The 24118-nt window shown below is 35.4% G+C and overlaps 1 protein-coding gene across 7 annotated transcripts; it reads right to left on the bottom strand.

Moving 5' to 3' along the window:
• Window positions 1-533: 533 nt before the first annotated feature.
• Window positions 534-22748, bottom strand: cenpw (centromere protein W). 7 transcript variants are annotated; one of them, NM_001326438.1, is made up of 4 exons: window positions 22510-22748; window positions 9418-9531; window positions 4265-4350; window positions 534-1207 (listed from the first exon to the last, which is right to left on the bottom strand). In NM_001326438.1, the coding sequence occupies exons 1-4, from the start codon at window positions 22594-22596 to the stop codon at window positions 1198-1200; spliced, it is 297 nt and encodes a 98-aa protein (NP_001313367.1). In that variant the 5' UTR covers window positions 22597-22748; the 3' UTR covers window positions 534-1197. The 7 variants fall into 7 exon arrangements, with proteins under 7 accessions (NP_001313367.1, NP_001313366.1, XP_073781299.1 ...); XM_073925198.1 differs by lacking the exon at window positions 534-1207 and adding an exon at window positions 1968-2092 and having other exon boundaries at window positions 22510-22695; XM_073925195.1 differs by lacking the exon at window positions 534-1207 and adding an exon at window positions 3471-3660 and having other exon boundaries at window positions 22510-22695.
• Between the last annotated feature and the right edge of the window lie 1370 nt (window positions 22749-24118).

The raw sequence follows: 24118 nt of genomic DNA, 5'->3' as shown, positions 1-24118 counted from the left end.
ATTTTGTTTCTTGTCACTATTGCCACTGGCTTGCTTGTATTTGCATCAATGGATCTGCTTTTCAGTGTTTTCACTTGCAGCGAAATTTAAACCAGCCTGAACTGAACTTAAATGAACTTCAACTTAGAAAACTGGACTTACAGTTTCAATTTACTAGAACGTATATTATATGTTTAGCTGCTTTGACACAATCTACATTGTAAAAGCGCTATAGAAATAACCATGAATTGAATTGATTACTGATGTCTATGTAAACTGGGTCAATGATGCACAGATATAATGATGCATAGTAACTATAGGAGATGTAAGCTCTGTCTATGTTTATTTCATTGAAGGACATGGGGTATAGATGGATGCATGTACGCCCAATCTTTCAGAGCAAAATTTCTAAAAGGAATTTGGGGGCAGATTCTTGCATTTGATTTGTTTACAAATCTGGAAATTAAAAAATAAATGAATAAATAAAATAAAAAAATCGTACTTTTGCATACAAATTAAATCAGTGCAAGTTCTCCACATAAGGCTACAGGATATGATCTTAACACATATTTTATTAGATTTACCCATGTATTTTCTTACAGCTCTAACAGCAATGATTGAATCTGAAATCAAAAAATACCATCTTGTTAAAAGACATCCATTTGATACTGAGTCAACAAGAGAGAGCAAAATATCATCTGATAGAAGTTACCCGCTGAAAACCTCCTTACGTGAGCAAGCCACAGATAATGGTTGCAATGTTGTCGATGGCTAAGTGCCAAATTTCTTGTTGCTTTAGAGAGCATGGAAAAAAAACACTGCACATTTACTCAGCCGTGTGCTACCCAAGTTAAGTGGTACAAATTGTTTATTTACAGGTATTAATCATAATACTATCCAAAGAGATGAAGGACACATGTGTTGCTTTAGATAACTGGGCTAGATACTGTCCATCATCCACTGTTTACACAGGTTCAACGTCTTCACGGATCACATGCTGATATCAGACCCAAAATTGGAACAAGAAAACGCAAATTCCACAGTAAGTTAAAAAAGTCCTAAGGAAATAATAGAATTAAATCTTTGACGGTCCCAGATATAATAGCTCACACAAAATAAAGTTTTAAAGTAAAAATTAGGTAAAAGGCTCAGGGTTGTTGATCAAACAAAGGGATGTGATGGGAAGTTTCAGTCATCCGTATTATCCACGTGTGCTCTTTAAGAGTTTCTGGGGGGGAAGAAAGAAAGATAAACAATTACTTGGAGAGGTAATCACTGCACAAACAAAATGAGTGTATTCAACTTATGCTTTTTAATGACTTTAACACATGTATATCAATCTAATACTTTCTTAGCATTTATCGACGAGCTACCCTAAAAAAAACTTGTTTTGTTTTCATTTATGAATGTATTCTATCGTATTTATTGGTGTTTTTTGTAATATACAGTTGAAGTCAAAAATTTTAGCCCTGCTGTATATTTTTTTCCCCAATTTCTGTTTAATGGAGAGAAGATTTTTTTAACATTTCTAAATATAATATTTTGAATAACTCATTTCTAATAATTGATTTATTTTAGCTTTGCCATGATGACAAAACAATATTATACTAGATATTTTTCAAGATACTAGAATTCAGCTTCAAGAGCAATTTAAAGGCTTAACTAGGTTAATTGGGGTAATTAGGAAAGACATTGTATACTGTTTGTTCTGTAGACAATCAAAAAATATTGATTAAGGGGTGTAATATGATTGACTGTACAATATATATATATATATATATATATATATATATATATATATATATATATATGTGTGTGTGTGTGTGTGTGTGTGTGTGTGTGTGTGTGTGTGTGTGTGTGTGTGTGTGTGTGTGTGTGTGTGTGTATATATATATATTTTTTAAATAACTTTTATTCTAGCTGAAATTATTCAATTAAGACTTTCTCCAGAAAAAAAAAAAGCAAATACTGTGAAAAAAAATCCTCACCGGCCACACACCTGTCCAAATGTTCATTAACAAAAATTTCTAATCAGGCAATCACATGGCTGCAACTCCATGCACTTAGGCATGTAAACAAGGTCTAGACGATCTGCTGCAGTTCAAAACCGAGCCTAAGAATGGGGAAGAAATGTGATTTAAGTGACTTTGAACGTGACATGGTTGCTGGTGCCAGACAAGCTGGTCTGAGTATTTCAGAAGCAGATGATCTACTGGGATTGACACGCACAACTATCTCTAGGGTTTAAGAAAATGGCCCCAAAAAGAGAAAATATCCAGTGAGCGGCAGTTCTATGGGCGTAAAGGCTTTGTTGATGCCAGAGGCCAGAGGAGAATGGCCAGATTGGTTTTAGCTGATATAAAGACAACAGTAATTCAAATAACCACTTATTACAACCGAAGTCTGCAAAAGAGCATTTTGAACGCACAACACATCCAACCTTGAAGCAGATGAGCTAAACCACCAAGTGCCACTGCTGTCAGCTAAAAACAGGAAACTGAGGCTGCAAATCACACAGGCTCACCAAAATTGGACAATATAAGATTGGAAAACGTTGCCTGGTCTGATGAGTCTCAATTTCTGCTGTAACAATCAGATGGTACGGTCATAATTTAGCATCAGTAACATGAAAGCATGGATCCGCCTTGCCTTGTAGCAACGGTTCAGGTTGTGGAGGTGGTGTAATGGTGTGAGGGATATTTTCTTGGCACACTTTGGGCCCATTAGTACCAATTGAGCATTGTGTCATTGCCATGTTTATCTTTTTATCACCAAAGTCTGCCCATCTTCTGATAATTATTTCCAAGCAGGATAAAGCGCCATGTCAAATCGTGAATCATCTCAGACTGCTTTCTTGATAATGACAATGATTCGCATCATGGATGTGCAGCAGACAAATCTGCAGCAACTGCGTCATGCTATCATGTCAATATGGAAAAAAATCTCTGAGGAACATTTCCAGTATCTAGTTGAATCTATGCCACAACAGATTAAGGCAGTTCTGAAGGCAAAAGGGGGTCCAACCTGGTACTAGTAAAGTGTACTTAATAAAGTGCCTAGTGAGTGTACATAAAAAAAAAGATTTTAAGAAAATAATAATAATAAAATAAATAAATAAATAAATAAATTACAGGAGGCCTAATCATTCTGACTTTAACTGTAAATTATATTTTAAAGTGTATTAATCTTATTTAAATTAACAATTTAAAATGAAAAATAAAATGTTTTTAACAAATAATTTTAACATAATACAAATTATTATTTTGAATAATTACAAATATTTACTATGTAATATAAGAAAAACATGCATAAATATGAATATCATAAGATTAATTATTTCTTATAAAGTAAAAACAGATTCACTACTGAAACTACTAAACATGCACTTTGTCCAAATGGTGGCTGACCCCTGATTACAAAATCTTGTAATAGCCCTCATTATTCGCCAGCACCCAGTTTCACCTTTTTTCCCTCTCTCTCAAATTCCCACTTTCCGTGGTAGAGCTCTAGATTACACACCTGTTTTCAGAGGCGGCCATGCTGAACCCGTCTGCGCCTGTAAAGCGTGTAATTCCTAACATGTTTAGTTGTGACAGGCCATCATGACTTCTCTCTTGATTTGGAACAAGCAGAGCATTTTTCGTGCCCCTGCTGCTCAAGTGCATCTGTACAAGGAGGACTCTGCACACAATTACATCTTAATCAAATAAGCTGGCTTCCCTCATGAAAATAAACGCAGCGCGATGACTCAAAATTGGCCGGATCTCTGTTCAATGTTACTGTGACTCATTTGATGTGGTGCCCCGTTCAAATCTAAAGTGCTGGAGAAAAATATCCATCAAAGAGTTGGTTGTAAGATGATGTAGCCTGATTCCTTTTGCATTATAAAGTGGGGGTTGCTTTTTCAGATCATGTAGAGCCTGAACTTCAAAACAACAGATGAATAAATAAATAAAAATTACAGGAGATTTAGTTGAGCCTAATCTTTAGCACAACATTAAACTAAATCCGACAGCAATCAACACAGCAACTCTGCCAAAGAAAAAACTGCATTCACGGTTAAATTTCTGACACATGCTCTCATTCCTGAAAATAAAAAAAAGTCTGGTGGAAAAGGTCTGATCAGTTTAGGGTAAATAAAACAGAACATGTGCAGATCTTTTCATTCTTAAATTGGACGAAATGTTCAAATTGGTCAAGAAAATGTGTCAGTGGAAAAAATGCTAATGGTCATAAAATTAGGCTTCAATTATTTATGGAAAGTACTATTTCGTCTTTTACTGACCTTGGCACGTTGAGGTGAGTGGGAATGTGTTTTTGTACGGATTCATTTGCAACAAAATACCACTCCAGCATGGTGTTAAAGTTCCTCTGAAATCACAATTAAAGTTTTAAGGTGTTATAATATCAATATGTTAGTCTTAAAGTCCAGCTTTCATCAAAATATCTTATTTTGTGTTCAGTCTTATTATCTTTTGGCATAAGCCATGTGATTTCCAGTAAAAAAAAAAAAACACTTTCTGGTTGAATATATTTATTCATCATTCGTTCATTCATTCATTCATTCTCCTTTGGCTTATTCCCTTCATTTATAAAGGGGTAACCACAGCAGAATGAACTGCCGACTATTCCAACATATGTTTTACACAGTGGATGTCCTTGCAGCTGCAACCCAGCACTGGGAAACACCCATACACTCCCACATTCACACACATACACCATGGCCAATTGAGTTTATTCAATATACTTATAGCACATGCCTTTGGGCTGTGGGGGAAACCAAAGTACTCAGAGAAAAACCCACGCGAACACAAGGAGAACATGCAAACTCCACACAGAAAGTCCAACTCGCCCAGCCGGGACTCAAACTAAATCTTCTTGCTGTGAGGCGACAGTGCTAACCACAGAGCCACTGTGCCACCCACGAATATATTTATAAATACACCTTTATTTATAGTCAGCATAAAGGCAACTAGGACATTCAGAATGAAGTCCTAGTTACACCTTTACTATTTTTTATATGCTGAATGAAACACAGATGATACAGACAGTTTAGTGAACCAGTGACCAATCGTTCATTCACCTTAATGGAAAGCACATTCAGTATATAATATATAATATATATAATATATAAGTGTTCTTATATATTTCCCCTATGACTGTGGCATTTAAGCAAACAAAATTGTAAATGAGTGTGTAATAGACTCAATTTTGATTATGTTAAAGTTGTGGGTCGGTGTAAACAATGCTTTTTGTCTTGCATGCTACACTGTAAATTTTTTTTTGTTTGTTTTTTTGCCATTTGTTGTTGAAACCTGATTTACTTAACTAAACTAATCACAGTAATAAACGTGTGATTTCAGTCGAAAATGTTTATCATTTTCTTATACATGCAAGTGTTTAGGCCAACACTTGATTACATGCATTGCAACCAAAGTCAGATGCATCTTGTTTTAATAAGACGCTTCAGTTTTTAAAGAGCTAGATCAGATAAGATCTAATAAGAAGTTGAAGTGTGCAATGATGTCATGCCATGTCAGCCTTTTGCCTTCAGAATTGCCTTAATCCTTTGTGGCATAGATTCAACAAAGTACTGAAAATATTCCTTAGATATTTTGGTCCATATTGACAAGATAGCTGAGAAATAAGCATTACAAACTTGCATTCCAAATCTTCTAAATGTCAATTTAATCTTTGTTATGGAGCATCCTTATAAACATTTAAAAATGAACACCTTCAGACTGTGTCCATTACAATGGACATCACGTCAGTCCATGTTTTTTTTGTGGTTCCTGAGCATTTCATCGAACTTAAAGCCTGCAGTCCATGAGAGTGGATGATTGTCATCTAAAAAAAGGCAGTAAGGCTCGGCGTGTTGTAATTTGAAAAGAAAACCTCTACACTCCAGACTCAGACGTAAGCAGTGTTTTATTCAGACTTATTGATATGTTTGTAAATATTTCTTAGATTGTATGTAAAAAAAAAAAAAAAAAAAGAGGGATTGCATTTACTAATTAAAGTTTAAAATCTTTTGTAACATTGCAAGCTTTAGATCAGAATATTTTCAAATGTCTGTCCATTAGGATGTACAATGGGATCTGTTACTAAATCTCCAATAATGCTGATTGAACTTTTTTATATATAAAAAAAAAAGACTATATTGATGGGCTAATTCATTGTTGCAACAATTTTATATGCAGAATATACAGATCTTGAAGTTCGAGTGTATAGCAGATAGAAATATCCCAGATGTGGACATAATTATGAGGAAGATGAAGATAAAGTTTGTCATAAACAAGGTGCAATCTAAACAAACAATAACCTCAAAAGTAAAGTACAAAAATGCTACCTTAATGCTATCTTAATAATTGTGATTTTGAAAATACATTTCAAGATTATACCAGCAATTATGTATGTTTTTAATTGTATTTTATGTTGGTAAGTCTGAAAATAATGTTTGGAAAGTACAACTGTTCTGACCTGATGTCCCATAAATATAGACAAAAAAAAAAAAAAAAAAAAAAAAAAACTTAAAGGGTGTTGAATTTTTATTATTAGAATTTGGTCTCATTTGAAGAAGCCTAAAGAACTTTAAAACATACTTTCATTTCTGAAACTTGGAACATAGTTCAAGTTTGAAGGAGTTAAGACTAATATATTGACACAAACATCCTAAAAACAAAGATTTCCCTTTCAGATTTACTTTAAAGTTATATTGAAATCAATCGTAATAATCACAGGATGCACAAAGATGGCAATACTGTCTCCACTAGTAATAAACTGGATCAGGGGATGAGCTGCCATTCACCTAATGTAGCTCTTGGCAGCTCACTAATGACCAAATTGATTGCTGTAACACATACTGTTGAGAAGATCAATAGGGTGGCCACGGGTGACATCTGCTAACAATGCAGCCTGATTAAATTAATATGCATTGGAAACCTAATCCAGCCAATCTCAGGTACCCACTGTGCTTGTTAGAGAACATTACTGTCCAACATATTGTTGAACCTCAGGCTAAAATAAATCAATTGGAGTATTAAGAGGGGAAGTTGGAAGAACATTTTGTCTGATAGTTCAATGGCGCACAGACCAGAGATAAAAGAAGTCCCTTTCTAACCTTTGTGGAATAATAAACGCAACTAACTGTTTACATGAGAGACCTGCACTCACAGAACAAAGGTTCAAGAACAAAAGCAGACCACAATTTATTTCTAAGTCACATGTGGAGAGAGGAAAGCAGCATATTTTGTGCATAAGACCATGTGCATTGGATGTGGAGGAAAGTTAAGATATACAGTATGTGCATGACTTCAGCATGACTCAACAATCATGCCTTAAGACATTTTACAATTATTTTTTTACAATAAACACTACAAAATGATATATATCAAATCCAAACATTGATTGTATTGTATACAATAAAATAAAAAAAAAATCCCATTTACAGGCTGACAACATTAACTACAAATATAAATGGGGTCTGACACGTTTTGAGTTAGTCCACTCATAAAAACCCACAGAGGCAATCCAAAGTGGACAAAAAAAGACAAAATTTACTCCCAGAAAAAAGAATCATATATGGTGAGTAAAGTTATGAAGTCCTAAAAGTCTTGTAATAACCCTCATTATCCCCTTTAGGGTTTTGCCAATGAGAGTTTGAATGAATGTTTTATAAAAGGGTTAAAACACCAATGCAAACAGATCTCAGCACTGAAAGAGGGTAACAATAAAAAAAATAGGAAAAGAAGAAATACAAATGAATTTGCTTCCAATCGTATTAATAATCAATATAACATTTAATTTAAGTCTCTTATAATTTAATACAATATAAACAACTAAAATAGTCACACACAAAAAAACTGCCATATATGCATTACATACCAAAAATCTATGAAAATAAATGAAATGTTTTTCAAAATATTGTGATTGCTCAGTCATTAATTAAATTTCTCAATATTATTGGAGATTTGGTTTTTTTTGTTTTGTAAAGAAAAGACATTTTGCTAAATGTAAAAGTAGGTAAATAAAAATATATATTTGTAACAAAATCTTACAATATTACTAGGGATGCAAGATATATCGACGACCCTATCGTTATTGGTCGATAAAAGCTATTTTTAATGCTATCATTATTGGTCCGATGTCTAAATAAGGCCGATGTCTTTAAGCTGATCGATTATGTAAATGTACAGAACTGCCTGCCTCACGTGTTCAGGGGTTGAAATTTTTACCGACTTGTCCAGTGCACTATAACGAAGCTCACCTCACATTGTTTATTCCTTAAAAGTTCGTCCTTTCTTTGTGTGGTACCGCTGTGCGTTAATATCTCAGTAAGTAACCATATTCCTTATCATTGTAGATATGTTTGATAGTGTCATTGTGTATTTTGGTTTTAATCGCCTCAAGAAAAATTAAACGTGTAAACATAAGACACACATCACACAGCGCCCGCAGTTAAAGTTTCAAACTCACAACAGTTTAACATAAACATTTCATTGATAATTTTTCCCGCAATTGACAGCAAGAATAAACATAGAAGTGCTGTCTGATTGACAAGCAGCACCTGCATATGTTCAAAATAGTCTAAAATGCCAAATGGGACAAGTGTATGCACATTTTCTAAAGTAATACTATCTTTATTTAGCTTTTTGCTTGTACAGTGGCTCTGAACTGTCAAAACACCTCTAAATACGCTTTTTCAGATATTACATATTTTTAAAATGCACATTACTGTAACACATTTTATTCAAGAACATTTTAGCTGGATTCAGTTCTTAGTTCTTTCATTTTCATTTTATTTAAAATCTACTTATTTTACTTGTTTGTAAATTAAATCCCATTTTGTTACTGAACCAATGTTTTTTATATGCAACAGTCAAGTTGAATGGTAATTTGCTAAGCGAAAAAAAGAAAATAATTTATTTTTGGATTCATGTGAAATCGTGAATATATTTATATACTCACCTTGCAATTTTGAAATGAGTGCTTTTTTGCTTTGAGTAGGCTATTCAATTCATAAGACCAGTTTAAACTTTTCTGAAGTTTTTAAAATAAAATCTGTTGTTTACTATATAAAAATATATCGACTATAGTATATCGGTTACCGGCTTCCAAATTTAAAAAGTTATCGGTTATCGATATAGGCCAAAAAATCCATATCAGTGCATGCCTAAATATTACTGATTTTATTGCTTTTTATCAAATAAATGCACCCATGCTGTGCAGAAGATTATTAAATATTAATATTCCCCGATTTTTGACTATATTATGATACATTTTTGCTTTTGCTGAGAATAAATCAAAATGACATCAATCCACATAGTCAGCTACTCGATACTGTGGGCGATACTATTTGTAAGTTTCATTCTGCAAACTGAACTAATGCAGATTAAAGGCCCTAGTTTGAATAATTCTTACGACAGCTTTGTTTGATACCTTTGCAACAGCTCGAACATGGTGAGTTTTGATGGTTGCTGATTTTTCCTCAAAAGCTTTTACCCTACACTCCTCCGCTAGACGATGCAGGACCATCAGGAGGTTGAGCTGAGCCTGCGGACACAAAAAATCATCAATCACAAGTTAATTAAACATGTCTGACAGTAAATTACTGCTCAGTTATTACAGACATCATCTAAGAACTCTCCAGGAGCACAGCATGTGAATGAAACACACTGAAACCAATTACAATTCCTAATAAAATAATGTTTTAAACTGGATTAAAATGCAGAATTTCTAATAATTGCACAAATATTCTTAGTTTACAGCTTAAAACAAAAGGCATACTGGTTTACTTTAGTTAAAAATGCTGCTAAAACTGAACCAGAGCATAAAAGGACCCCAATGCTTGAGTGATGGACAACCATGTAATCAATTCAAGAGGTTCTTTAGTAACTTGGTGCACAAAAGACTAAGCGTTTGGAGTCAAGAGGACTATCAGATGTTTTGTGACACTCAAGTGAATATCATCCTCTGTTGTTCAGCCAGGTGTAGTACGCAGAGTTCGCCCCAAACCTGTTCATGGATCTTCAGATAAGTACCACAGTAAAAGAGGATTGGGTTACAGGAACTGCCAGGCAGGTCCAACAGGAGGGGGTGTCCGAGGAAGATAAATCTCTCAGCCCTCCCCAAAGACGCAGGCCCTTGTGCAACCTTGTCGGATTAGACCAGGAAATTGTTTCATTTTCAGCACTTCATCTGTCCTAGTGCATCTTGTCACGAGATGCTGAATGGGGGTCTGCATTCGGGGATGGATTTCAAATGAGCCACGGTCTCAAATTGGGTTTATGTACTCAAAATCACCACCGCTTGTGCTGGAACATGTGCTGACAGGACAACACTGTATACAACATAATCTGTAACAATAACATAAGCACACAGAAATGTAATTTTACTCTTCGACGCGAGTCTGTCTTCCTTATGTGGCTCATAATGCAGATATGAAGTAATTCAGTTGCCTCAGGGTTCACTGTTGTACAAAAATCTATGCGCATATGAATATTTATTATCTAAAACACCCATCTAAGACCTCAAAAGCAGGGCCATCACTATTTGACATCACTTTCTCACAAGCTTCTGTAACATTCAAATTAACAGTAATTGTTAAGGTCCAGTCTTAAAAAGCTCATGTTGTTTTACATTTACATTTAGTCATTTAGCAGACGCTTTTATCCAAAGCGACTAACAAATGAGGACAAGGAAGCAATTTACACAACTAAGAGCAACAATGAATAAGTGCTATAGGCAAGTTTCAGGTCTGTAAAGTCTAAGAAGGGAAGTATTAGTAGTATTAGGATTTTTTTTTTTTTTTTTGGGTACAGTTAGTGTGATATTCAGAGAGGCAATTGCAGATTAGGAAGTGAAGTGGAGACTAAATAGTTGAGTTTTTAGTCGTTTCTTGAAAATAGCTAGTGACTCTGCTGTTCTGATGCAGTTAGAGAGTTCATTCCACCAACTGGGCAGATTGAGCGTGAGCGTGAGCGAAAGTGATTTCTTCCCTCTTTGGGATGGAACCACGAGGCGACGTTCATTCACAGAATGCAAGTTTCAGGGCACATAGATCTGCAGAAGTGAGAGCAGATAAGAAGGAGCAAGGCCATTAGTCACTTTGTAGGCAAACATCAGAGCTTTGAATTTGATGCGAGCAGCAACTGGCAGCCAGTGCAAACGGAGTAGCAGCGGAGTGACATGTGCTCGTTTAGGTTCATTGAAGACCACTCGTGCTGCTGCGTTCTGGAGCAGTTGAAGAGGCTTGATAGAGTTAGCTGGAAGCCCAGCTAGTAGAGAGTTGCAGTAATCCAGTTTGGAGAGAACAAGAGCTTTAAACTGCAACATTAGGCTATATGATTTTCTATTAGGGGTGTCAAAATTATTCCTACTGGTGCATCATGATGCAGATGAGGAGCATTTGGTGTTGATTTAGCAATAAACCATAATGGGTTATGATGTATAGACTGATGTCATTTGTAGCAGTAGCACACTCCGGCGAGTGAGGTAAGACATGTGTGCAAGTAGAATACTGCATAAACACAGGCAAAGGAGGTAAGATACGTGCAAAAACTATATTAAAACACACAATTTGCTGCTTGAGAGTTTGTTGAAACAGTCTTTCACTGACACTGAAGGAACAGTAAAACCTAGAACCAGGTTCAAAGACCTATTTTCCATGATAACATGACATCTTCTGATAAATCAGCCCTGTAAAAGAAGTCTGTGACTATTTTATTTATTTTTTTGGTAAAAAAATTAATAAATAAAAATGCCACAGTAAACATCTGTAACCCGTTTAGAAAGTTTCCTTATTATATACAGCGAGCGAACACCCGTTCAATTTTCCAGAATTCCCTGCATGTGACACTTTTAATTTTTTTTTTTTGTTGACATTATTGGTCCTTTTCATTTTTTTCTCTTGAGTTATGCCCATTAGAGTTTTATGTTATACATTTAATGTTGATAAATGTTTTTTGTATTGCTTAAATTTGACGTTACCATATTGTGGTGTTTAGTAGATGTGTGTATTACACTATAGCTGTGTAGTAGTTTGTACTTAAAAAAAAATAAAAAAACATTGATGTATGACAAAAAAAAGTATTACCGTAAAATTTATACATTTATGTTCCTATCCAAAGTAGGGCCTGTGTAAACCTTTTGTTTATTTGTTTAATTGTTAAGCTACAAAAAAAAAGTCAACTGAAATGAAATGTTGTGCATGAATCAGATTCATGCACAGATGAATCAGATAAAAATGTAAAAACTGTCACTCGAAGATGAAGGACAATATATAAGACATCGACAAGCAAATCAAAGGCAAAGGAAGGTTCAGCTTGACTCGTGTATTTAGCATTGAACTGCTTTGTTATAAATGTGCTCGTTTATGTTTTTATTGTAAGAAGTTTATTTTAAAATGAACTAATGAACCAAAAAAAATACCGAAACCCTATCCGATACTTCTATAATACATAAAAAAAATAAAGAAGAATGGAGAAACAGAAACGCGATGGAGTCAATCTATTGCGCGGTAAGGACAAACTTTGCATGACTGTGGTGAACGAAACATGGGGTACATCTTATAACAGGACAAGTAGTTTGTCAGAAATTTTCTAATTAAGGGCTGGCAGAGCTTTGTCGGTTAAATAGTAGCGAGACAGCATTTCAAATCGAGGTTCAACATTTGTTTTTGAGGTGTCTTATCAGGTTTGTTGTGTTAAATGTAGCCATTTCCTTTCCACCTTCTGCAATGCCAAGTTTACATATCTCACAATGTTGTCGTCATGAACTTTGTAATACCTTTGAACCGCAGACATACTCACACTTTCTGCTACAAGCTGCTTCAGTGTTCTACTTTTCCAACATTTAACCAATAGCGTCTCTGCAACAAAGTAATGTCATGCCGCACATATATACTGGACATCCCTAATAAATTGCACTTTTTTATTACATTAAGTTAGTAAATAAGAAACAAATGGCTGATGACAATCTTTATACTTTATTTAAAAAAAATCAAATAACAAAAATTATAGAAAAGTTTTGTCATATTAGATAACATATTAGTAATAGATTATGGCTAAGTGCTGAATGATTGCAATCTAGCCTTAAATCAGTCAAGCAAACAATCAGTTTTAACAATAAATATACAAATTCTGCCAATAAATGTTTTGACTCAAACTATCCTCTGGAACTCAACACAGAGATTTACACAGATTCCTTTTTTACTACTGTAATACTCCTAAGACTATATTAAAAAAATAAAGCCTGTTTTTACAGCTTCATAAACTGAGTGCACAGAGAAATAAGCTTCGCATTGTGAACATATTCATAATTACAAAATGTGAAACCAATTTCCTGCACCTTCACCTCTACTATGGTCTGCACTGTGTTCTGCAACAAACTGCTAGAAAGACAGTTCTGTATATTATCTCCTGCACTTTCTCTAGATTTCGAAAAACACGCATACACAAGTGAAACAAGTGACCACATCTGCTGAACCTTATCCAGCTAGTTTTCCTAATGATTTCAGCTGAAAAAAGGCAGCGCTCCTCGTGCATCTACAAGACAGCCATTTGGATGTAATTTAAATCTATTAATACCTCATTTTCATAATTGTGGGTCATCTCCAGGGCGTCTGAATACTTCTCCAACAGCTGGTGCTGAAAGTGTTTTCGAGAAGGAAACTGAGAAGCCCAGGTTTCCCCTGTGCCAGAGGCTTTGCCAAAACATAACGACCGGGCTGAACTGATTACAGCAGAGGCCGTCTCTGATGCCTCAGCGAGAGCAGGAGAGTGCAGAGAAAACCGGTCTGAGCAGCATTAGCAACATTAAAGGGAATTTGCATTTCTGCCTTGGAGTGTGCGGGACAGATGTTGCGCTGTCCAAACATGATCTGTCCGAATGTCATCTTGTTCTTATAACAGAAAGAACAAGATGAATCTGGAATTACATTTCCTGGAGGAAATCCCTTTGCTTACATGGCTGAGAAAGAGTAGTGTATAAGGCGAACTTAAAAAGCTTATGCTACCCTAAAAACATAAACACTCTCATTAAAAGAAATCAACAACCATTGGTGTTTTGTTCTGACAGATAGCACAAATTCTATACAATGTTCTAGATATTGCTCAAAGAAATATTCTGAACTGTAATATCCAGCGACATTTAAAATGCACTGTTTTTGGGTAGGTTTTGTTGAGGGAACAGCCTACATTTTGTGATTGTGAATAATAAATATGTTAATACACTACGTGATAAGAGTCTTGTCACCTATGAAAGTTTTAGGAACAACAAATATTAAATTGACTTCTAGTTTATCATTTGGTATCAGAAGTGGCTAATATACAAGACAAAGGCCTCTAGATTACGCTTATTTTATCAAAATAAAATATGATCATGCCTTGATTTTTGATTATTAGGACAGTAAGGTCTGACTTTGCTCAGACAAAAGTCTTGTCACTTGACAGAAATAATGTACAGAATAGAATATAATATAGAATACAAGTCATGTTGCCGTGGAAAAAGAATTAATATTGTGTATGACTCTCATATTGCATCCATACATCTCTGCAATGACTCAACTAACTTATTAATAAGGTCATCTGAAATGGCAAAGCGATCTTGCAGGAATCCGAGAATTCAAGATTATTTGGATTAATCTTTAACGCCTCCTGCTTCATCTTAGCCCAGACATACACAATAATGTTCACCTCTGGTGACTGGGCCGGTCAATCCCAGAGCACCTTAACCTTTTTTGCTTTCACCAAACTTGACTGACTTCTGTGAGAATCTTGGGTCCATGTGGGTTTAAATAGGTCTTCTGCCATATTTCTAATGATCGGAATGCAGTTCAACAGATGATTAATCAGAAAAATCTACCTTCTGCCACTTTTCCAAATGATTAACTAGAAGTCATGTTATTATTTGTAGCTCTTACAACTGGGATCGACAACAATCCTGGAACAGATCGGGGTTAAGGAGACTGGTGTGATGGATTGCGCAAGGGTGTCAATAACGATAGTGAGCGGGGCGGGGGTGTTGCAGACAAAAGTGAAGAGTTGGGGAGTCGCAGAGGAAAGTGACAGTGAACAGCGGATAGGGGAGAAGGGCGGTTAAGGAGGGGGATTGGTAAGATGAGGTGCCGGATCAGATTTCAGAAGTGCCAGATCTGGATCCGGCATGTTCCGGCACAAACTAAGCCTTGAGCGGCGGTGAATTAATTATTTATGAATTAATTAATTTGTTTTCTTTGTTTTACCCATAACCAAATCATAAATAAATAAAGATAAGTTAAACACAAATCACCACCTGGCAATCACTTTTTTCCGCTGGAGTGGACATGAATAGGCAGAGTGATCTGTGTATTTATAATGACGTCAACAAACTTGGTTGGTAAAAAGGTGCACAAGCAACAAGAACCAACGAACAGTATCTGAGCTTTTCGCTAAAATTACAAAGTACAAGTGTGAAAGCTTTCCCAGAAATGGGTTGCGGCTGGAAGGACATCCGCTGCGTAAAAACTTGCTTTATAAGTTGGCGGTTTATTCCGCTGTGGCGACCCCGGATTAATAAAGGGACTAAGCCGACAAGAAAAAGAATGAAAAGAGTAAAAGCAAACGATTGAAACAGTGTACTGATGAGGTGACACCTTACCTGATAGATTCAAAAGACCGAAGAGTCATTAGATAGAGACAAGATTACTTAAATATCACGTTTAACAACTACAGTGAGATGCGATCCAGCGGTACATCCTTGATAAACTGTCCGACGTGCACTGCTCTCTGGGGTGTTGTGCTCAAAGTACCCGCTGACTGCCTGAAGCTCAGATGTGCCGTTTGCTGCAGTGCATGCCAGAGTGTGTGTGTGTGTGGTCACGTGATGTGCGTTTTAAAACTAAGATGTATTAGTGTAAACGGGGCCTGTGTATGTTTTTCGTGAGTGGGTTGCTGCTGCAACTGGGGGCTTCGTGGAGGATCGCAGTGGACGATGGCATCGTCTATCGACCCAACCCAAGTACTTATTTACAACATTTTATCATCTAAATAAGAAATAAGTAATTCTAAAAATAATGCTAAAATTATATTTAACAGAGACGCTTACATTGTGTTCTTAAGTGACCAGCAAATGTAACCTAAAAGAAGAGTATGCAAATAAACACAAGAAAGAAGGTCAACACCATTTTAAGATTCTGGCAGGATAAATCAATTCTAGCAATGCAGGATTAAAAATGATCTTAAAGTTTAAAATATAAAGTAAAAAAATGCATTTATCTATATTAAAAATATATATTGATTAAAAAAGTCTGAACTGAAATACTGATATCTGTATGATGCATGGTTTGAGAATAGCTTCAATAATTCCAGCGCACAGATTCAAAATATTGACCTCACCAGACTCGACAGGCCAGGATTTGCATTTATCAGCTCTTAAATCATCCAATTACAAGCCAGACACAACTTCTATGACCTGGTGTGAAACTGCCAGGGGGTCTTGGCAGCGGCCTCCAAAGCAGAACCTTGATTTCTACACTTTCCCAGAGATCTTTAACACGAGGGAGGAAACAGTGCTGTCGGGGGCAAAAGCAGCCAGGTCTACGATTTTAGGGGAAGAGATCTGGAAAAAGAAAACAGACACTTTTTCACAGCTTCCTCACAGGATGCAGCTGATTATTTTTCGTGTTCAATCAACCATCAAATGCAGCATAGGCTATCTCAGTTCGACAGGGAGAACAAAGCTCTGTCTTAAGCCACTGCTCCACTCAACAGGACGCACTTATAAACAAAAGAGATCAAATAGTATGACTGGGATAATCTTCTGATGCAGAAGACAGGAAACATGATTCAAAGCCATCAAGGTGATTATCGTGGTATGCTGGTAATCTGGATCTAAAGTTTCTGATGAAAAAGAACAAGTGTACCTGTTCTTGTTTTACAGTTTCAATTGGTGTATCGACTGTAAACACCACTGTTTTTAATTTGCCATTTAAACATCTCTGTCAGGCTATTTAAGCTAATTGAGGCCTAAAATTGCTTCATAATTATATAACTACCTGGAGTTAGAGCAGCACAGGCTACACCTACCGTTTTCTGTAGAATTATTTTTGTATGACTTCAAATTCAGTCTATTCCTCACAAACACAAAATTTAATAAATAGCTTCAGGAGATCTGGAATACTGAATAGAAAAATTACATTTATAGTTCATTTACATTCTCTTAGACCATTGAAGATGTAAGTGACTTTTATGCAATTGAAGCAGCTGATTTCCATTTCAGGGTATATGCAGGAATCCTAAAGGTAATTTCAGTAAATTTTTAAGGCATTTTAAAATATTTTGAATATCTCAGAATATTTTATCTTATTGCCACTTCATGTTCTAATCAGTATCAAACCTTTAACTTAATAAACAGTTGTTAATAAACAGGTGCAGTTAAATAAATCAATGGAACACAACCATGCAACAGAACTCACATAAGCTCGGAGGAAACAAAGCACGTGGTTGTTTTCAGCGACAGGCTTCAGCAACTGTTTAAACTCGTCTTTCTCCAACCAGGAGTACACAAAAATACATTTGTACATTTTGCCATCTGATTTGCTCTATGGTTTCGCTACATGTGGAGAATGTCGCAAATTACGTGCATCACCCAGACAGAGGATCCTGGCCAGATGCCCCCCAGCTAGAACCAATCATGTGGATCGAACACGCGGAGTCAAACATATTAGATATTGCTTGAATAAACTTTAAGACCTCGTAAAAACGCAATTAAGACTTTTTAATACCTTTTAAGGGCCTTAAATTTCTCATAATTGATTTATCAACTTTTAATACTTTAAGACACAGCGGACACCCTGTATTTGAAATGCCAGTCCTTGGTGATTCACAAAATGCAAGCCAAAGATTACAGGGACTATATTTATAAAAAAATAATAATAATAAAAAATAAAAATAAAAAAACGTACGAAGGCCAAATAAAATCAATACCTGTAAAATAAAATCCTAGAAAATAACAGTCCTGATAAGACACCTTTCAACACAAAACAACTGGTCTGAACGTTATTTAGAACATTATTACCTTTAACCCACAAGTTTGGCAATTGATCCTAAGCACAATCACAACAGACAGATTCAACAGACTGACCGAACCATTTTTGTGTGATTCATAAGGAGAGATGAAGCATTAGAAAACAAAAGAGAAAAAATAAAATAAACTGTTTAACACATTGAATTTAGAATGTAATCACTCCATTTGGATTTTTTAAAAATGCACTCAGTGCTGAAAATGCTTAATAAATGTATAAATAATTCTACAACCAGAAAAAAAAAAAACAAGATTAACGGCTTATTTGTAAGCCAAAGCACAATAATAGCTTGACCAACAATTTGATGGCGACTCATTCATGATGCAATGTAAGGCAAAGTGCAAAGAGCCTTATTAGGAATTTTGTCATTAAAGGCAAAAGAAACCAGATCAAACCAGTACATATTCATAGGAAGGTAGAAAAGAAGGCTTTCTTTCATTATTTTCCTGCATTTTTCTTTTAGTTTAATGGCTGGATTAGACCCCTGTAAAGCAGAGCACCTTTCAGGCGGCTTTTACATCCCCACCTCCAGTCTCCATAAAGAACAACCAGCTGCAATGGACCTTTAATTAGGACCCTGTTAGCGCACGGACAACCTACACACACACACACACACACACACACACACACACACACATCCACAAAAAGAGAGTATAATCAACCAAGTACAGTGCCCCTCATATTAAAAACAACGGATAAGCAATTCCCCTATTCCCATGGAAAACACTAGGCAAACTTGCCAAAAGGCAAACCTCAATCAACCTAAACCACCGGACTCCCCTTTTGAAAACAGAAGTTCCTTTTAATCATCCTGAGCTATGAAGTGGTCAGTTTTAGGCAATCAAAGAGGCGGCATGTGACACTGCCATATAGCTATTGCATGTAACAACCCTTACAGTGGCCACCTCACGTGAGGATGCATGAAACAAATTGGATTCATCAGTGCCGCTCGGATATAAAATGTTAAACAAATGTAAACACATCTGCTAATTTAAGAGGCCAAGTTCCTTAAAATAAAATCGACTTCAAAAGTCACTTCATGGTGGTTTGATTTTAATGGCTTGTCCGCCCATTTGTGGTTTCCTGATTCTAGAATTAGTTCTTTTCTTAAGTGACAAGATGGGTAAGAATTTTACAATGTTGGCAAACAAATCATTTCTGTTGGAGTCATGGCCTCGCAGTCACTGCACAGCTTCTGATATATACTGCTCATGGAAAGGATGTGAGTTTTAACAACAACAACAAAAATCAATACAATGTACACACCCAAAAATCATTTACACTGACAGTGATCGTTCATACAAGTATAGAAAATTTTTTTATTAAATTACTAACACTCAAGTCATGGATTACTTTAATGCTCAGCAGAAAAAAAAACATGAAATAATATAAAAAATAAAATACAAATGAGCAGCAAGTATTGTGCCAATTCAGTGACTACTGACAAATGTCAAAAACATAGAGGCAAACCAAAATCAATATATGTGCACAGAGAGAACTACAATTGTATAGTTCAACAAAGTGGTACCTACTTGTCCTTATCCCAAATGCTGCAATTTCTGCATGAAAAGTTACACACCAACAGTGTCAGCATGCGAGTTAAAATCCATACAGGGCCATTTGCTGAGATTGTGGTTTAAAGCAAAGTCTCTTTAAGGCAAGACATTTCACTCGGCGGCTATCTTTGAAATGCCGCTCAGGCAGTATGCTTGGGCATTTTATTTAAATGAAAAAACATCAAATTCTCCAAAACTGCTGGGAAAGCTTACGATTAAATTCCATATTACGAATAACCAATAAAATTAAACAACAACTGTCGATTTAGTTTAATTTCTAAATGTTCGTATTATACAAAATCTGCAGAAACTCACGTTAGGTCTAAGCCCCTTCCTCAAAGAGTTGCCATTATATAGCAATCTCTGATTGGCTCAAGTACTAGATAGCGAGTTTTATTCGCCATATAGCAATCGCTGATTAGCTCCTGTACTAAAAGGCCGGGTTTATATCGTCTAATTGATTGTTACACTTTACCCCATTCAAAAGTATACGAGTGACATGTCTTGTGTATTTTATAGTCTTAGTTTAAAGGAACAAAATTTAAGATTTGTTCATTAAAATTTCCAAAACCCACTAGAACGGTGTTTTACTTTACTTTTTTTTTTGTGTTTTACGGTGTATGACTTATGTACTGACGTTATACCAAAAGTGTGGAAAAGTCTGCAAATGTAGAAAAAAAAGCAATTGTAACTTGTGTCATCATGTTAATGATACACAGACTCGATTTCTGATTTGGTTTTATCCACTTGTTAAGTCTGATGTCATGTGTAGTGGTTTCTGGGTTCAATTGCTCTATCAAACTGGTAGACTCAACCCATGGCACTAATAAACGATTACTGCAATACTTTTGAAAAACCATGATCACAATATATACAGTGCCTATATACAGCCTGAAGTAAAATCATATTCCAAATAACTTTTCTAGCCTTTGAAATGTTTTTGTAGTTTTCTCCTAACCTGAGCCTTTCTACAACTTTAATCCGAAGGTCGTTTGAAGCAGGGTGTAATGTGAGTAAAGGTATACATTTTCACAGGGTATAATGATTTTCAATAGGCTAGGCATGGGACGATAACCGTCTTCAAGGTATACCGCAGTTTGGAAAAGTCAAGGTTTTAAAGCCACCAACATTTTCTGTAATATGGTTCCTAGGGTATGTGTAAGATTTTTAATTGTATTTTTTTAGGACAACAGTATCTCCACCAGACAAAAATCCAAAGATGCCGTTTTAAATTCTGTGTTTTTAAAACTAATGAAGACAGCAAAAGTCAATGATTTATTTGAATTATTTAGCCTGACATGTTTACTGCTCCAAAATATTATAAATCTTTTAAAAAATAAAATATATTGTGTTCAAAGGGAAAAAAAATGTATGTTAATTTTACCCAGACATTTAAAAAGACAATATTTTAGAGCAGTAATCACAATACTGTGATATTTTATGCATACAGTGTCTACTATAGGCACTGTATACACATTCCTAATGTAAGATGGCCAAAAAATGATTTATTTTTATAAATTGTTACAATTTTGGTGTCTGTGATGCAGCAAGTCCTGAGATTGTACCCCGAAACACTTTTGCATATTTCACGAGTTACAACTTAGACCAATAGAAAACAAAAACACCAAGGATGGCAGTGTGTGCATTTTTTAGACTGCACTACCATTTCCTACTACCATATGTTTTAATCGTTTACATGAGCACAATGTATTGAAGATGACAACTCCGATGATTCTACAATCAGTCAGAGAATCATCACACTATGGCTTTTATTTGGTTTTTATTTTATCCTGTGAATATACACATCCTCTTGTTTTTTTATAGATAACCATGGGACCAAAGTTCATGCGGAAAATCTACTTTAATGTTCCGCTGGACAATAAAAAAAAAATAGAAATCTATGAATTTCTGATGATATTTAAATGTTTTTGGCAAGCTATGCCTTTAAAGACAAAAATATTTTCTATGAAGTTTCAATCTGCTAGCTAGTAGCTATATTGAAAAAGAGAACTTTCTAATTTCTGCATATTAATGCAAAAGAACATTAAAATGCATCAAAATAACATTACACAGTTTCAATTTGCCTCCCTCTATGTAGAAAAAAAGAAATCACAAGGACTATTTTTTTCCTTTACTTTGGAACATTTTATGAGCTCTGTCATAATGACGTGCAAAAAGACAACATGAAAGGAACCCACAATGCCACATGTATCCAGCTCTTCACATTAGTTTCCTCTCTTAGCCAAACAGACTCAGCCATGCAACAAACTATCTATAGTCCAAAGCATTTGTTACAAATCAAGTAGGGGTTTACAAAATAGCATGGTATAGAAAGGGATGCAGACTACTATCAGATCTGCTAACGTTAGACACGGAAAAAGGCAGCCTTTGCCATATTGTAGTGTACTTTAATGTTCGCCTGACAAAATGTTTAAATGAATTGTGCTGAAAATGATTTATACAGATCATGTTCCTTCAACATAACAGATTTCAAAAGGTTCACAGAATCTTTCAATACACGATAAAGTAACAACTAAGTTACAGCTTACCTGGTTAATGACAACTTGTATTTTGTCACTATCTCCCTTGGTCTTTAACATTGTCTAGACTAGATTTTTAGTCTTCGGTGTGCAACGTTACGCTAAGATGGCTAAAATGCTGTATTAGTAGGCAGCTTACTAGAATTTGAGACGCAGACATAGACGACGACAACAACAACACAACCTTTATCTCTGTCCCGCTAACGTTAGATATGACATGACTTACATATAAAACAAACAACGTGCTCAATACTACATATATTTTAACGACAGTTTTAAAATACTTGTCTGATAACGTTACATCTGCAAACATATATCCAGACGTATATGATAACGTTAACCGCGTTTGTAAAAAGAACCTTCTTCAACTCACCATCAAGTCCGCGTTTTTTCCAATCCGTATATTGGCATTCTTCTTCATGTGGTGCTTCAGGGCTGCTCTCGGTGCTTTCTTCGACATTATTGGCGGCGTGAAAGGCGTTTTATTCAATAAACGTCTAAAGTATCGCTCTCTGCTGTTTGTTTATGACTTATTCAAAATATCGCGCGTTTCACTACCGGCTCCTGTTGATGACGTGTATAGCCCTCAGTGGTTGTTCTCGTCAGCAACGCGTTGTGCGTGATTACGTCACATTTGAAGAAAAATTGAACGTGAAAATTCTTTAGCTTGGTCGTTACATCATATTCATCATTTCTTTTGGCGTGAATATAGGCTAGGCTATTAAATCAAAGGCAGACTTTCACACTATTCTGTTATGTTTTATGAACAAGTTACACTACTTATCCAATTCTCCCCCAAATTAAAGAACTTCAGTTATCAAAAGAATTCCTGAGATTAACATTTCACTCATTCATTCATTCATTCATTAGTCCCTTTATTAATCTGGGGTCGCCACAGCGGAATGAACTGCCAACTAATCCAGCATATGTTTTCCCATCACTGGGAAACATCCATACATGCTCATTCACACACATACACTACGGAAAATTTAGCTTAGCTATAGCACATGTGTTTGGACTGTGGGGGAAACCGGAGCATCCATAGAAAACCCACGAACACGGGGAGAACATGCAAACTCCACACAGAAATGCCAACTGACCCAGCCGAGGCTTGAACCAGTGACCTTCTTGCTGTGAGGCCATCGTGCTACCCACTGCACCACCGTGAGACCATAAAAATTAAATATTTAGGATAACTCTAAAACCACTGAGCATTATGTCTACAATTGCATCTACTCAAAGTTATTTTGGGTTCATGTACATGACAGAATGCCTCATGTCAATATTCATGTAAACTCTTTTTGCTATAAAGAAGTTAAATTTGATAAAACTAAAGAAAATAGTAAACAGCATTACCTGGTTAATAACCTTTTTATGCTTTGCAAAATTCTTCACTTCTTTGTTACACTTTATGAATGAACTTGCTATTTTGGCTTCATCACTTACTACTTTGTCAAATGATAAAGCTACTGAAGTAGCTACTTTTTTCTGTGAAATTTTCACTATAGCTCCTTCCCAACCCTTTAAAGGTTTCTTTTATATAAACATTTATAATTTATTTATTTTTATTCATTCATTCATTCTTTCATTCATTAATTTATTTTCTTTTTAGCTTAGTCCCTTTAATAATCTGGGGTCGCCGCAGCGGAATGAACCGCCAACTTATCCGGCATATGTTTTACGCAGCGGATGCTTTTTTAAAATAAGCTAAACTATCACAATTCGTGAGTTTTTTGGGGGACAACTTAATTGTTTTATGTTCAATTGACTTACATTTGTAAAAACAATTAAGTTAACTTAATTGTTAAGTTATCTGTGTTGGGACAACATGAAGGAATTGTGTGGAACACAGCATTTTTTTACAGTAAAAGTTAGACTTTTATTTTATTGTTCTGTTTTTGACTGATTGATTTTACACAAGTTCAATTTAAAAATCTTGTTTTGACATTTCCAAGGTAGTAAAGAATTTTTAGTTGTTAAAA

The sequence above is a fragment of the Danio rerio genome, chromosome 16 (genome assembly GCF_049306965.1).
Source record: "Danio rerio strain Tuebingen ecotype United States chromosome 16, GRCz12tu, whole genome shotgun sequence".
Classification (NCBI taxonomy): Eukaryota; Metazoa; Chordata; class Actinopteri; order Cypriniformes; family Danionidae; genus Danio; species Danio rerio.
Note: the sequence above shows the minus strand (reverse complement) of the source record. Positions and strands in the feature narration are given on the sequence as shown.

Bases quoted from the DNA above. Each gene is read 5' to 3' on its own strand.
- cenpw (XM_073925195.1), bottom strand. From the start codon at position 22,596: ATGTCGAAGAAAGCACCGAGAGCAGCCCTGAAGCACCACATGAAGAAG. The intron at 9,532-22,509 runs GTGAGTTGAAGA...TTGTGTCCGCAG, and splicing joins GAAAAAACGCGGACTTGATG to GCTCAGCTCAACCTCCTGAT. The intron at 3,661-4,264 runs GTCAGTAAAAGA...AATTGTGTGCAG, and splicing joins ACTCACCTCAACGTGCCAAG to AGTCCTCCTTGTACAGATGC.